This window comes from Ovis aries, chromosome 8 (assembly GCF_016772045.2).
Source record: "Ovis aries strain OAR_USU_Benz2616 breed Rambouillet chromosome 8, ARS-UI_Ramb_v3.0, whole genome shotgun sequence".
NCBI classification, from domain to species: Eukaryota; Metazoa; Chordata; class Mammalia; order Artiodactyla; family Bovidae; genus Ovis; species Ovis aries.
Window position 1 is genome coordinate 55,384,647 of NC_056061.1, and position 14,921 is coordinate 55,399,567.

A 14,921-nucleotide genomic window follows, 5' to 3' on the forward strand; every position below is an offset into this window, starting at 1 on the left:
TTAGTTGGATCAGCACCTATTTGTGCCAAACAAATACAGATATGTACAGTAACTGGAGTACTCTTGCTTTCTACTTACTAGCAACTGTCCTGTGATGCGTGTCCCATGTGAAGGGTGAGAGTAGTGACCCCAGTCCCAGTAGGTGGGGCTCAAACCCCAGCTTCTCCACACAGAGCCCAGGGACCTCAGACTTCCCACTGTGGTGAAGTTTCAACATCTGTCATACAGGGGTCATGATAATATCTATCTCACTGGGTTTTTTCTTTTGTGGGGATTAAATGTGTTGATATATGTACTTGGCACATAGCAAGTACTATAAAATTTATCTGTTTAAATATTAGCTGTAGTTTAAAGCAAAATAAAAGTCATCTATTTGATCTAAGTACTAATAACACTTATAGAACTGCTAATTGATATTTAAATAAACCTAAATTTTCAAGAAAGATTGCCTCAATATAACAGTTGATTTTCTTACTCAGAAAGAACTAGGAAAGCATCTATATTTTAAGTGTTTCTAATACATATTGTTTTAAAATGCCAACTTTTGGAAAGATCCTTTTCCATAGAAGTATTTTAGTTTAGACAATAAACACAATTCCACCTCATTTCTTTCCCTATGCTCCATACATTATAAAACTCACTTGTTTAATTCTACACATTCTTCTCTGAGCTTATTATAATGAAATATTTAACATTAAAAATGTCATCACTTTAGCCATTTACTCATTAGCCAGGCTTGATTTCTATATTTCAGTAAATATAAAATAAGGGGGAAATCTGCCAAAAGTCAACCTAAGTATTAGCAGACAAAAAACATCACCTGCTCAGTATTTTGTTTTTATCTCCCTTAAGCCAGCCAGACATATTTATTAGGAAAACAAAGACAATAACGTTAGTTTAACCTCTCACTGTTAGCATTCAATTAACACATCCAACAACTGGAAAGGAGCTACTTGCTATTATAGTACTGACATAATAGCACTAATGTCAGTCTAAATGCTCCAAAATCGTCCTGGACAACCAACCTGTTTAATGACCTGGCCAAGAAGGCGAATTCCACCTTGGTTCCTAAAGCTAAGGGAACTGAGTCCTTGCCAAGTTACACATTAGTGTAGCAACTACGTTTGGTATGGAAGGAAGAGGAGTTCACATCCCTGCTCACCCACTGTGAGGTCCATAACCTTTCACACACACTATCACGTCCTCTTCACGGCACTCATAACTCTGACGTGTTTAGCAAAGGTCTCTCTTACCCCAACAGAATTCAGGTTCCATGACATCAAGAATTAACCCTTTTTGCCACCTCTGTAGCCTAGTGCCTGACATAGTATCTGACACATAATAGATGCTGGATCAGTGCAAAGAAATAGAGGAAAACAACAGAATGGGAAAGACTAGAGATCTCTTCAAGAAAATTAGAGGTACCAGGGGAACATTTCATGCAAAGATGGGCTCGATATAGGTATTGAGGTCCATACCATTTTTGGACAGAAGCAGAAGATACTAAGAAGAGGTGGGAAGAATACACAGAACAGTACAAAAAAGGTCTTCACAACCAAGATAATCACGATGGTGTGATCACTCACCTAGAGCCAGACATCCTGGAATGTGAAGTCAAGTAGGCCTTAGAAAGCATCACTACGAACAAAGCTAGTGGAGGTGATGGAATCCCAGTTGAGCTATTTCACATCCTAAAAGATGATGCTGTGAAAGTGTTGCTCTCAATATGCCAGCAAATTTGGAAAATGCAGCAGTGGCCACAGGACTGGAAAACGTCAGTTTTCATTCCAATCCCAAAGAAAGGCAATGCCAAAGAATGCTCAAACTACCACACAATTGCACTCCTCACACACTAGGAAAGTAATGTTCAAAATTCTTCAAGTCAGGCTTCAGCAATACGTGAACCATGAACTTCCAGATGTTCAAGGTGGATTTAGAAAAGGCAGAAGAATGAGAGACCAAATTGCCAACATCCACTGGATCATGCAAAAAGGAAGAGAGTTCCAGAAAAACATCTATTTGTGCTTTATTGACTATGCCAAAGCCTTTGACTGTGTAGATCACAATGAACTGTGGAAACTTCTAAAATAAACAGGAATACCAGACCACCTAACCTGCCTTTTGAGAAACCTGTATGCAGGTCAGGAAGCAACAGTTAGAACTGGACATGGAACAACAGACTGGTTCCAAATAGGAAAAGGACTACGTCAAGGCTGTATATTGTCACCCTGCTTATTTAACTTATATGCAGAGTACATCATGAGACACGCTGGGCTGCATGAAGCACAAGCTGGAATCAAGATGGCCAGGAGAAATATCAATAACCTCAGATATGCAGATGACACCACCCTTATGGCAGAAAGCGAAGAACTAAAGAGCCTCTTGACGAAAGTGAAAGAGGAGAGTGAAAAAGTTGGCTCAAAGCTCAACATTCAGAAAACGAAGATCATGGCATCCAGTCCCATCTCTTCATGGCAAATAGATGGGGAAACAGTGGCTGGCTTTATTTTTTTGGGCTCCAAAATCACTGCAGATGGTGACTGCAGCCATGAAATTAAAAGACGCTTACTCCTTGGAAGGAAAATTATGACCAACCTTGACAGCATATTGAAGCTGAGACATTACTTTGTCAACAAAGGTCTGTCTAGTCAAGGCTATGGTTTTTCCAGTAGTCATGTACGGATGTGAGAGTTGGACTGTAAAGAAAGTTAAGCGCCGAAGAATTGATGTTTTTGAACTGTGGTGTTGGAGAAGACTCTTGAGAGTCCTTTGGACTGCAAGCAGATCCAACCAGTCCATCCTAAAGGAGATCAGTCCTGAATATTCTTTGGAAGGACTGATGTTTAAGCTGAAACTCCAATACTTTGGTCACCTGATGCGAAGAGCTGACTCATTTGAAAAGACCCTGATGCTGGGAAAGATTGAGGGCAGGAGGAGAAGGGGATGACAGAGGATGAGATGGTTGGATGGCATCACCGACTCAGTGGACATGGGTTTGGGTAGACTCCAGCAGTTGGTGATGGACAAGGAGGCCTGGCGTGCTACAGTTCCTGGGGTTGCAAAAAGTCGGACACAACTTAGTGACTGAACTGAACTGATGTAATAAAAATAAATCATGCAGGTAGTTGAAAAATTACTTTCTATTTCTGGATAATTTTTATCCCTTATTGTTAGTTGTTGTCTCATTTATCTCTCCGCCCACTACTTAGAAGCAGATCTCAACTTTCCAGCAGGCTGTAGCAGGCTGGTGCTTTATGCTACACCATGATTTGTAATGCCAACCTTCACCTCATGCTTTGGGAGCATAAACCTCATAGACTCTCATACTCCTTCCAATGGGTGTAGAAGTGATGGGACAAATGGTAGCTCCATAGCTATCACACAGGATCATCTTGGGCTTGGGAGTGTTGCTCTAATTCTTGGCCTGGTTATACCCCACTGTCCTCTAAATTATACTTGATGTCCTTGAAACAGGTCTTTTTCTTGACAGTCTTGACAAGCCAGAAACCCACATCCACAGTTGGATTCAGAGCTACAGGCCTTGCCTTGCAGAGCTCCCTGAGAGAAGATCACAGTCCCTGTCATGTACGAGAGGACCTGAAGAGTTTTTTAAAAGCATAGATTCCTGGCCTTTATTCTCAGGGAATTTTGATCCAGGAAGATGAAGAGAATCTGTGTTCATTAAAAGTTTAAAGAATTTTATTCACTGCCACTTCTACCCACCACTCAACCACCCACCTCACCATATCTGTAGTAGATTCACTTTGGGAACCCATTCATCTAAGCCATATTCCTATCAGCAATGCAGGAAGCAACAAAAACAACTTTGTTTTGTTCTCGGAATAAAGGGGGCACTCATTCATTCATTCACTCATCTGTGCGTCCAGCACAATGCTGAAAATTTGCAGGGAAACAAAAGATGAATAAGATACTATTCCTGTTGCCAGGACTGACTGTGTTAGTTATGGGATCCAGTGCAAAATAAAAACATGGGCCCCTTTGTTCAGAAAATATTTATTAAGTGCTTCAAGACAGTGACGGCAGAGCATTAAACCAGCACAAGGCCCATCTGAGCGTGGGCAAAGCATGTTCATTTTGGAAACCCACTGACCTAAACAACATTCCTATGAGCAAGACAAAAAGCAACAAGAAGTACTTTGTTTTGCTCTCAAAACAAGGAGAGCCCTCAGCAATGCTCACAACACTGGCCCTGCTTATGTATAAAAGAGAAATCTAGAACATTCCCACTTGAGAAATGAAATTCAAAAAGTTAAGAAAGAGTCTCTATTTCAGTGAATTTTTCTAGTTGAATAACTAGCTCTGACTCTTCTAATGATTGTGCTCAAGTAAAAACAACAGAGAGTAATGAATTAACATCTTTTACTACTTTGGGTTTTTCCTGGATGCTACTGTTGCCTTCTAGAAGCTGTAACTATGAGTCCTTACAAATAAAAGCCCCCTTTGTAGAGCTGACTTAGGCGTAACCAAGTGACTTTCATGGCTTCATGAAAAGGAAAGAATAAAAGTTCTTCATTTCTATGTAACTCACAATAGCTCCTAAGTACTTCCTCACCTCCTAATGAAATGCAAACAAAAAAAAAAAGTGAGAATTTTCACTCAAGACAGCCGACTTCAAACTTGAATTAATTCAAACTCCTTTAACAAATGAGTTCTTCCATACGGTAGTGCATGATTTTTATAAAGCTATTTGTCAAACTCATATTCTGACACTTCATGTTAGTAATCATCATGATTCCATATGCAGAATTATGTAGTTGAAGTTGATGGCTATTTTGTTGTATGGATTTGGGGATCCATAAACTCAAATCTTTGTATTTATTCCTACAAGGTCAAAGAAATTTTTAACTGCAGACCAAAAACATGACCTTCCATGTTCACCCTTCCTAAACACAGGGCTTAGGAGTTCTTTGTGTGGCTCCCGATTGTGGAGGCAACTACGTTAGCAGCCAAAGAGCCAAATAATTGTTTCTTAGACATTTACTATTTCATGGTTGTTTTGCCTTATTTGTATTCTGACATAATACTCAGCCTCAGAACACTACAAATAGCAATCAACGAAATTAAAATGAATACAGCGATATAGTATGCGGAAACGGCAGTAGAGGGGAAACAAAATCTCTGAACAAAAGCATGTACAGAGCAACAGGATTTTATTTCGTTTAAAAAAATACCTACCCAGATGGTAAGGGATGCTTTCTCTCTGAAAATAGAGGAGGAAAAGCCAGAAAGAAGACCTCTTGGGCTATTTCTAGCCATTTTTAGAAGGCACTTGAACATTTAAACCTGCTACAGTGAAACCATGGAAGGATGGCAGAATGTGAGCTGTTCATGACCCCCCCCCCCACCCAGTATTGAAATATAGCTAATTTACAATGTTGTATTACTTTCAGGTGTACAGCAAAGTGATTCAGATAGACAGATAGATAGTAGCTATACTCTTTCAGACTCTTTTCCCTTATAGGTTATTACAAAATACTGAGAACAGTTCCCTATGCTACATAGTAGGTCCTTGTTGGTTACCCTCACTCACTTTAAGGGAAATTCTCAAGTATAGAATCGCAACTAATTTTACACAGTGAAAAAACAAAATTTACAGATACTTCCCAAAGCTAGTAAGAAAAAAAGGAACTCTGATGAATTGAGTGCACTTTTTAGACTATAATTTTTCTGCAGTCCACTGACAAATGTAATATACATATAATATTCCAGATTAGTTTTACTTAAAACTAAGGAACGATATCTGGATGTAATTTTTTAGAACTTACTGTAAACAAAGTTTGTTGTCATCAAAACAGCTCATGTACACCTTAACCAGCAAAGCCCCCATGATAGTTCCAAAAACAAGATGATTATTCTTCAGAATTACTCTTTTTAAAATACAGACAAACTCTGGGGATTGATTTGTAAGTTTGGGGTGAGGCCAATTATGTTTTATTTTTAAAATAAAACATTTAAATTCTCTAGATGGTTCTGAGATGCAACTGAGGCTCAGAATCACAGCTCTGAACTAATGGTTCTGAAAGTGTGGTCCCCAGATCAGCAGCATCCAGGAACCTCTGTCAATGCAACTTCTGGAGCATTATCTAAGGCTACTGAATTAGGAGTTTACTCAAGGGAGGGAAAACACTTTGCAGTCGAACAAGCCCTCCAGGTGATTCTGATTCATGTTAAAGTTTTAAAATTGGCTTGGGTCAAAAGCATCTGTCTTGTGATTAGTAAAACAAAGCTACCAGATCTTTCACCAGATTTGTTTTTATAGTTTCTACCTGCAACATTAATCAAAATAAATCTCAGAAACATATTACTCTATATAAGGATCTAACATGATCCCATCATGTCATGGCAAATAGATGGAGAAACAGTGGAAACAGTGGCAGACTTTATTTTTCTGGGCTCCAAAATCACTGCAGATGGTGACTGCAGCCATGAAATTAAAAGACGCTTACTCCTTGGGAGAAAAGTTATGACCGACTTCGACAGCATATTAAAAAGCAGAGATGTTACTTTGCCAACAAAGGTCCATCTAGTCAAGGCTATGGTTTTTCCAATAGTCATGTATGGATGTGAGAGTTGGACTGTAAAGAAAGTTAAGCGCCGAAGAATTGATGTTTTTGAACTGTGGTGTTGGAGAAGACTCTTGAGAGTCCCTTGGACTGAAAGCAGATCCAACCAGTCCATCCTAAAGGAGATCAGTCCTGAATATTCATTGGAAGGACTGATGTTTAAGCTGAAACTCCAATACTTTGATCACCTGATGTGAAGAGCTGACTCGTTTGAAAAGACCCTGATGCTGGGAAAGATGGAGGGGAGGAGGAGAAGGGGATGACAGAAGATGAGATGGTTGGATGGCATCACCAACTCAATGGACATGAGTTTGAGTGAACTCTGGGAGTTGGTGATGGACAGGGAGGCCTGGCGTGCTGCAGTCCATGGGTCACAAAAAGAGTCAGACATGACTGAGCAACTGAACTGAACGGATCTAACAGCTGATACTTTGCAAAAGTCCCCTCAAGCAATCACTTCTGCCACTCTGATCTCAGACTCTAGCTTCTTCCCCACTTAGAGCAGGGGTCAGAAATCTTTTGCTGTGAAGGCTAAGCAATTATTTAGCACAAGTGGTCATATGGTCTCTCTCTCACTCAAGTCTGCCAGTCACGTTACAGAAACGAATGGGCATGGCTATGTACCATTAAAACTTTATTTATGAAAATGAGTATAGGGCAGATTTGGCTCAAGAGCTGTACTTTCCTGACCCCTGGGCGTAAGAAGTGATGGCAGGCTAATAAAGAAAAAGCAAAATAAAATGCACACTCTCCCATATGCACAAACTTATCCAGTCTGGAAGCTGCTTCCAGGTGAAGGACAGACTACAAGAAAAAGAAAAATTACATATCTCATATATTCACCTATGACTTATTCACACAACAACCATTAATTAGGTACATACTATAAATGCGCCTGGAACCAAATAAAGCTTTGACCCCCTAAAGATCCAAGTCCAACAGAAGAAAAAAACAAAAATAACTAGAAAGAATGCACTGTGGTATAGCCACAGACAATGGAATATTCTTCTTCACTAAAAAGAATGAGCTAGTAGGTCATGAAAAGACAATGGGAAAATAAATGCATATTACTAAATGAAGCCAGTCTGAATAGACTAGCGTGATTCCAACTATATAACATTCTGCAAAAGGCAAAACTCTGCAAACAATAAAAACATCAGTGGTTCCCAGGGGTTGGGGGTAGGGGAGGGAAGAAAGGGATGAATAAGTAGAGCACAGAGTGCTCTTAGGGCAGTGAAAATACTCTGTATGATATCGATGATAGATACGTGCCATCGTGTGTTGTGTGCGCTCAGCCGCTAAGTCACGTCCAACTCTGTGACCCCATGGATTGTGGCCCACCAGGCTCCTCTGTCCACGGAATTCTCCAGGCAAGACTACTTCAGTGAGTTGTCATTTCCTTCTCCAGGGGAGCTTCTCGACTTAGGGATCGAACCGTGTCTCCTGAATTGACAGGCAGATTCTTTACCTCCGAGCCACCTGGGAAGCCTGTGTGGTATCATACATTTATCCAAACCCATAGAAAGTATAACACCAAGAGTGAACTTTGTTGTAAAGAATGAACTCTGGGTGATTATGAGGTATCACTGTAGGTTCATCAGTTGCAACAAATGTTATCATTCTGGTGGAAGCTATTGATAATGGGGAAGGCTAGGTATGTAATAAATGGTTGTATCATCATCTCAATTTTGCTATGAACCTAATAGTACTCTAAAAGAAAGTCTATCTAAAACAAATAAAATAAAAATATATGCAGGGAATGAGAAAAGAGATCTCTGTTAGGACTATTGGTTAGCAACCTTAAAAAGTAAAAATGCCAGTTAGACATCTGATACTTTATTTTTGTTCCAATCATGATGGTTCTATTCCAATAAGTCACACTCTCTGGCCCTTTAATTCACAGACCTAGGCCCACAGTTTCAGAATTAAGTAGACTAGTTGCCTAAGTGGACCCACAGGGCTGAAGAAAGAAGCCTAGTCTAAAGAAGGACCAAATTCTGTAATAACAATAGTAATAATGACCCCAAACAGCATCCTGCTTTGACCCTGTGGAGTCTCTCACTTTGGAGGTGTCTTGCCACTAGACATTCATGGAGAGAGCAAATCCGCATATTTTCATTCCTGTATCTTCAGGAACTAAATGCAGTATCTGGCAAGCAAAAGACACACAATCAATATTAAGTATTAACATGAAGTGAATAAACTACCAATGATTTTAGTGACTACAGAAAAAAAGAAAAATTGAAACTGTTAGTCGCTCAGTCATGTCTGACTCTTTGCAACCCCATGGACTATAGCCCACCAGGGAAGCAACCGCTTTAATATTAATCAAGTTGTTTCAGGAGAAGCTAAGAAACAGACAAATTAGGTCTGGATCTCCAGGAATGAATAAAATACACCATTTGGAGAAGATGAAGAAAGATATTACGGTAGAAGACACAGGAGATACAGGTGCAAGATTAATACATTAAAGAAACAAAAGATCAACACAGGTAGATCATGGGGGTAAAACAGTGAGAAAAGGAAGGAGATAAATTTAGAAAGTCAAGGCAAATTGAGATGTACCTTGTACTTCTGAGAAATTCACAGATGACCTGGATGTGTGGCATTGTATCATGTAATCTGGAAACCATCATGATCAGGCACCTGAATTTTTTGAAAGCCCAAATAGATACTCTGGCTGTAGCGCAAACAGAAGACCAAAGAGCAGTGTGCTACAGAATGCTCAACAGAGCCAGTGAAAGATGGAAGGAGCTGCTGCTGCTAAGTTGTTTCAGTCATGTCCAACTCTGTGTGACCCCATAGATGGCAGCCCACCAGGCTCCCCCGTCCCTGGGATTCTCCAGACAAGAACACTGGAGTGGGTTGCCATTTCCTTCTCCAAAGCATGAAAGTGAAAAGTGAAAGTGAAGTCGCTCAGCCGTGTCTGACTCTTCGCAACCCCATGGGCTACAGCCTACCAGGTTCCTCCGTCCATGGGATTTTCCAGGCAAGAGTACTGGAGTGGGGTGCCATTGCCTTCTCCAGAAGGAGCTGACTGAACCAAACTAGTAACCAGCAGAATGGATGGGAGGGAAAGATCTGAGAGGCTTTTCCAAACTTGTGTAGACATTATTTCCTATCAGGTGGAGAAGAAAGAGCTCAAAGAGATTCTCCCCTTTCCTACCAACCAGATAGTGTCAGGAGTGACAGCCAGAGAAGCTTGGAGCACAAAGATGAAGCTCAGTCTCCTGGGCCTATGTTGGCTTTCAGGCATTTGGGGAAAGATAGGGAAGTATAGGTCTCAAATGTTTATTTAAGAGAGCCACCTACATGAAAACACTCAGTGTAAAAATACAATGCAAACAAGTACTAATATTTTTAATAAGTTTATGATGAGCTTGAGGAAGTGATTAAGATTGTGCATTTTCTTGTCACCATGCCCTGCCATCATCACTGCCCGTTTGTGTGATAAATGGTAGTTGAAGCAGAGAATGGGCATTTAGTGTGGACTCTTTTTTTGAATGCTTTTACCAGGAGACTTCTTAGAATTGAAGGTTTCTAAGAGATTCATCAGGTTAACTCTGCAATGGCTTACAACTCTTTTAAAATTGATATAAGCAAGATATTCAGACATAATAATATAAGCAACTTTAAAAATATAGAAGGAGGTGGGTTTCCCTGGTGGTCCAATGATTAAGAATCTGCCTTGCAATGTAAGGGACACCAGTTCAGACCCTGGTCAGGGAAGATTCCACATGCAGAGCAACTAAGCTTCACACCACAACTACTGAAGCCCACATGCCCTAAAGCCACAGCAAGAGAGGCCACTGTAATAAGAAGCCCGTGCACCCCAACTAGACAAAGCCTGCACACAAGAAAGACACAGCACAGCCAAAAATAAAATTTTTAAATAGTTTTTTAAAAAAGATGTAGAAGGAGGGAATGAAAAATTGATGATTTGTTCCAAGAAATGCAGATATTCAGATGCCAACTAGGCTTGAACCTTCCAGAAGACATCAGCATGACCTCCACCTCCCCATTCCCTACTCCCCACCTCCCCTACCCACGTTGCTGAACTATTCCACAGAAAAGAATGTCACAGAGAAACAATACTATCCTAAAGCCTTAGGATGTATCTATATTCCTAGGTGGAATTTCTAGAAATGACAAGGTGAAAATTGCTGGCTGGGCTAAAAACTATGCCCTTGAAGATGACAGACTCCCTGGGTTTTTTGGACACAAATATATCAACCCTAGAACTAGTTTGATATTGCTGGCTTCTTGCCCAAGCTCCAGTTAATGTTTGAGTATTTCTAGTTCTATATAGGTACAATGTTCCTTTCCTTAAGTTGCTAAAACCAAAGCTAAGAGTCAGCCTAATTAAAGGAAAATTCATTTATTAAATCAAAAGCAACCAGGGACAAGGATGAACATCTTTCAGGCTATACAAGATAGTTGATTAGCTCTTTTCAGACTGCTATCAAAAAAAAAAATCTGATGAGGGATAGATGAAAATGTTCTATATTATATTATTAAAATACATGTAGTCCCTCTATAATAAAAAAATACTTGGGGGTATATACTGATCTAGGTTTTAAGAATGAACAAAATAACAGCTTTGTGCATGCTCAGTTGTGTCCGACTCTGAGACTACCGACATAGCCTGCCAGAGTCGTCTGTCCGTGGATTTCCCCAGGCAAGAATACTGGAGTGGGTTATCATTTCCTCCTCCAGTGCATCTTCCCGACCCAGGGATCAAACTCCCATCTCCTGTGGCTCCTGCACTGGCAGCATTCTTTACTATTGAGCCACTTGGGAAACACTAACGATAGCTGACTCGAATCCTAAACAGTAGTTGCTGCCGCTGCTATTTAGTCATGGAGTTGTGTCTAACATTTTGCGACCCTATGGACTGTAGCCCACCAGGCTCCTCTGTCCATTGGATCTCCCAGGCAAGAATACTGGACTGGGGCCATTTCCTTCTCTGGGGGATCTTCCCGATGCAGGAATTGAACCCAAGTCTCCTGCTTGGCAGGCAGATTCTTTACCACTGAGCTACCTGGGAAGCCCCAAACACTAGTTGCTGCTGCTGCTAAGTCACTTCAGTCGTGTCTGACTCTGCGACGCCATAGACGGCAGCCCACCAGGCTGCGTCTACCTCAGAATTCATGGTAGAAATAAAGGGGCAGATATAAGGTCTTCCTCAATAAAGGAAAAGACAAGGAAAACATACACACTGGGACTGAAGTTCTAGTACTATTCAATGTTAAAAGGGCAATGAAATTTATATTTCAAGCATTGTCTTTAACCACTGTAAGGCAGTCCAAAAATTATACTTTCTTTTTTCTATCTCACATGGAAGAGACACCAGCAAGGCTGGGACAGGACAGCAACAGAGGCCACAGCACTGTCCTCACTTTGCACCTGATTGGACAAGAGGAGAAAGAAGCAGAGAAACAGAACTGTCTCTTTCTCAAAACCCAAATGATGGAATGACTTTTTCCCCCTTGTTTTCTTCAGATTAATCAATCGTTAAGGTATCATTCTAGGCAACTGCTGATTGGAGTTCTTAGCATTAGAACAAACTTAATACCTAACTAGAACCAGAATGATCATTGCTGATAATGGGGGGGGTTTGGGGAACCTCCCAGAAACTATTCCACTGATAGAGACCAAGAACAGAGGCAGGCCTTAGGAGACAGTTTTTCCTCAGTAAAACCATAGGTCCTTGGGAGCTATAAAAAATGATGCTTAAGTTAATTCCACTGAGGGTCTCCTGGGCTGGGAATCTGCAAACTCAGCTGATGGGAATAGCTAAAGATAAGAGATCAGACTATTACCATTAGTGTTCCCAGGTAGCTTTTGTCTTGGTACAGGTCAGCTGAGATTTCACAACTTGGGGTGCTAAAAATACATGGAGTTGGGATATTCACACCGAAACAGGAGGAAGGAATGGATTTTTCTCAGCTCCCAGACTAATGAGACTTAAAAGAACTCTGTTCCTTCTGTAGAATCAAGTCTTTTGAGTGAATGGAGCTGGCTTCCAATCCCCCCAGAATAAGATAGAAATAAACATTTAGGGCTTCCCAGGTGGAGCTGGGGGAATGAATCCACCTTTCAAAGAAGGAGATGTAAGAGATGAGGGTTTGATCCCTGGCTCAGGAATACCTGGAGTAGGAAGTGGCAACCCACTCCAGCATGCTTGCTTGGAAAATTCCATGGACAAAGGAGCCTGGTGGGAGTCCATGGGGGCAGCAAAGAGTTAGACATAACTGAACACAACAACATTTTAGTTCTGCACAAGCTTGAATCCTCACCCTTTCTTCCTAGACTCTGTTTACTTGTTCATAGTTCAGTGGGTCCACAAGAGAATGCATCACAAACACTGAAATATATTTAAAAAGACTTTATAAGCAACAACCTACCCAGATTTTTTTTTTCAGTCAAGCACTTACTACTCAATATCAAGCATTTACTTGTCTTTTCCTCTTTATCACTGCAAGATTTGTAATCTGAGGGTTTTAGTTTTGATAAGAAAAAGACATCAAAGGATATCTCAGAGAAACAGCACATAGTTACCATTTTAAATGAACCATTATCAATAAGGATTATTAAAAAGGATAAGATTAGGCAGGAAACAAATCTGATATTAGACTATAAAGAAAACATTTTTCTTGGAGTAGGAAATGGCAACCCACTCCAGTATTCTTGCCTGGAAAATACCATGGACAGTGGAGCCTGGTGGGCTACAGTCCATGGGGTCACAAAGAGTCAGATACAACTGAAGTGACTTAGTATGCATGCATACATGACTGTATATAAATTGTCTCAATACAGTAAAACCAAAATAAAAAATAAATAGAATAAATGGAATGTTAGTATAAGAATGTAGTTCCCTTAACCTTGATTTCAGACTTTTGTGTTTATCAGAAGAGGCTCATTTTTCCTCATTGGTTGCTTTTGTGATACATAAATGTAATGATTTTTAACTTGGAAAATAAATTCATATTAATAAACTAAAAAAAAAAACATTTTTCTATCCCATTTGATTATAATTGCTAAGTGTTAAGCAATACTTGTAGACCTACTACTCACTTATTAATTTGGGATTTACTTGGAAAAGTGATGCTTTCTTGCAAAACCTCCAACCAATTAATAGTAACTGAAACTGTAGTTAATATTACATAGCATGTTGGTTTTTCTTTGGTAGCACAGACAAATAGTTATTTGAAAGCTCTTGGTTTATATTTGAAAACCTCTATTTTTTTCTTTATACGAAGAGTCAGCTAAAGATGTTGACTCCACAGTTTTCATCAACAATGTTAATTTACAACCACAAAACTACACTTTGACAGTGTTTCTTTAGTTCTGAACTGACAATGCTGTGGAGACGCTCTCTTGATCAACACCCAAAGGACAGAAGGAATGCTAATTTTTTGTTTTTCTTTAAATCTGTGGGCCCCTATTTCTCAAGAGTAACCCCTACCACTTGTTTTTGTTTTCACAAATAACCAGATAACTGCATCCAGTATGCACATGTCCTCTAGGCAACTTAAGTTCAATGCTGCTCAAAACTGATGTTCAACTTTAGTATTATTAATTATCCTTTCTTAGCTGTAATTGAAATCATAATCATCCTGAAAAGACTACCAATTAAAATATCCCTTTGCCTATATGGAAAGTAGCTCCCCTAGAATACCCCAGAAACCTTTAAAAAGGAAAAAAAAAAAAGTTCCTTAATCTCATCTTGCAAACAGAGGCTGAAATTTTACCAAGCAGGTCAGGGACAGGGTCAAGAAAAACAGAGGTCAAGAAAGAACACTAAAGCTTACTTTTAACCTCAACCCGAAAGGATTTTTTAAATCACACAAAATCTCTTTTTTCTCAGTCTTCGTTAAAAAACAAACTTCAGCAGGTAAAAGACCTTTCCCAGTGTGGGCTTCGGAGCCACCACATGCACAGAACAGAGAAAAGCACGCAAAGCCGCTCTCCTTACCTGAGATGAAAGCAGTGCACCAGCTTTGTTACTATTATAACCATCTTTCCCAGGTCAAGGGCGCGGAACGCCCGGGTGACAAGAAGTGAAGAGCCGGCGCCGAGGCTGAGCCGCCGCGGCGAGAACCTTCTCAGGGCGCTGCTTCCGCGACACAGCTCCTCTCTCGGGCTCGGAAGAGCAGCGGCTCGCGCTCTCCTGTCACCGGGAAGCGCGGCTTGTCATTTCCGCTGGATCACCCAGCAGCTGCTACGAGCCTCGGGCTGAAGCGCGGGCGCGTGGACCAGGAGCGCGAGAGTGCGCTGCGGCGCCGGCAGAGCGGCTGCAGCTGAGGCTCCGGCAGCCGCACGTTACTGGGCAGG

The 14,921-nt window shown here is 40.6% G+C and overlaps 1 protein-coding gene across 2 annotated transcripts in view; it reads right to left on the reverse strand.

Moving 5' to 3' along the window:
- ARHGAP18 (Rho GTPase activating protein 18) overlaps positions 1-14,906 on the reverse strand; it is a 201,694-nt gene extending 186,788 nt beyond the window's left edge. For both annotated transcript variants that reach the window (XM_042253451.2, XM_060419603.1), the window contains exon 1: positions 14,563-14,906. In XM_042253451.2, coding sequence (XP_042109385.1) covers positions 14,563-14,606 — 44 coding nt within the window. In that variant the 5' untranslated portion in view covers positions 14,607-14,906. The remainder of the gene's footprint in view (positions 1-14,562) is intronic.
- Between the last annotated feature and the right edge of the window lie 15 nt (positions 14,907-14,921).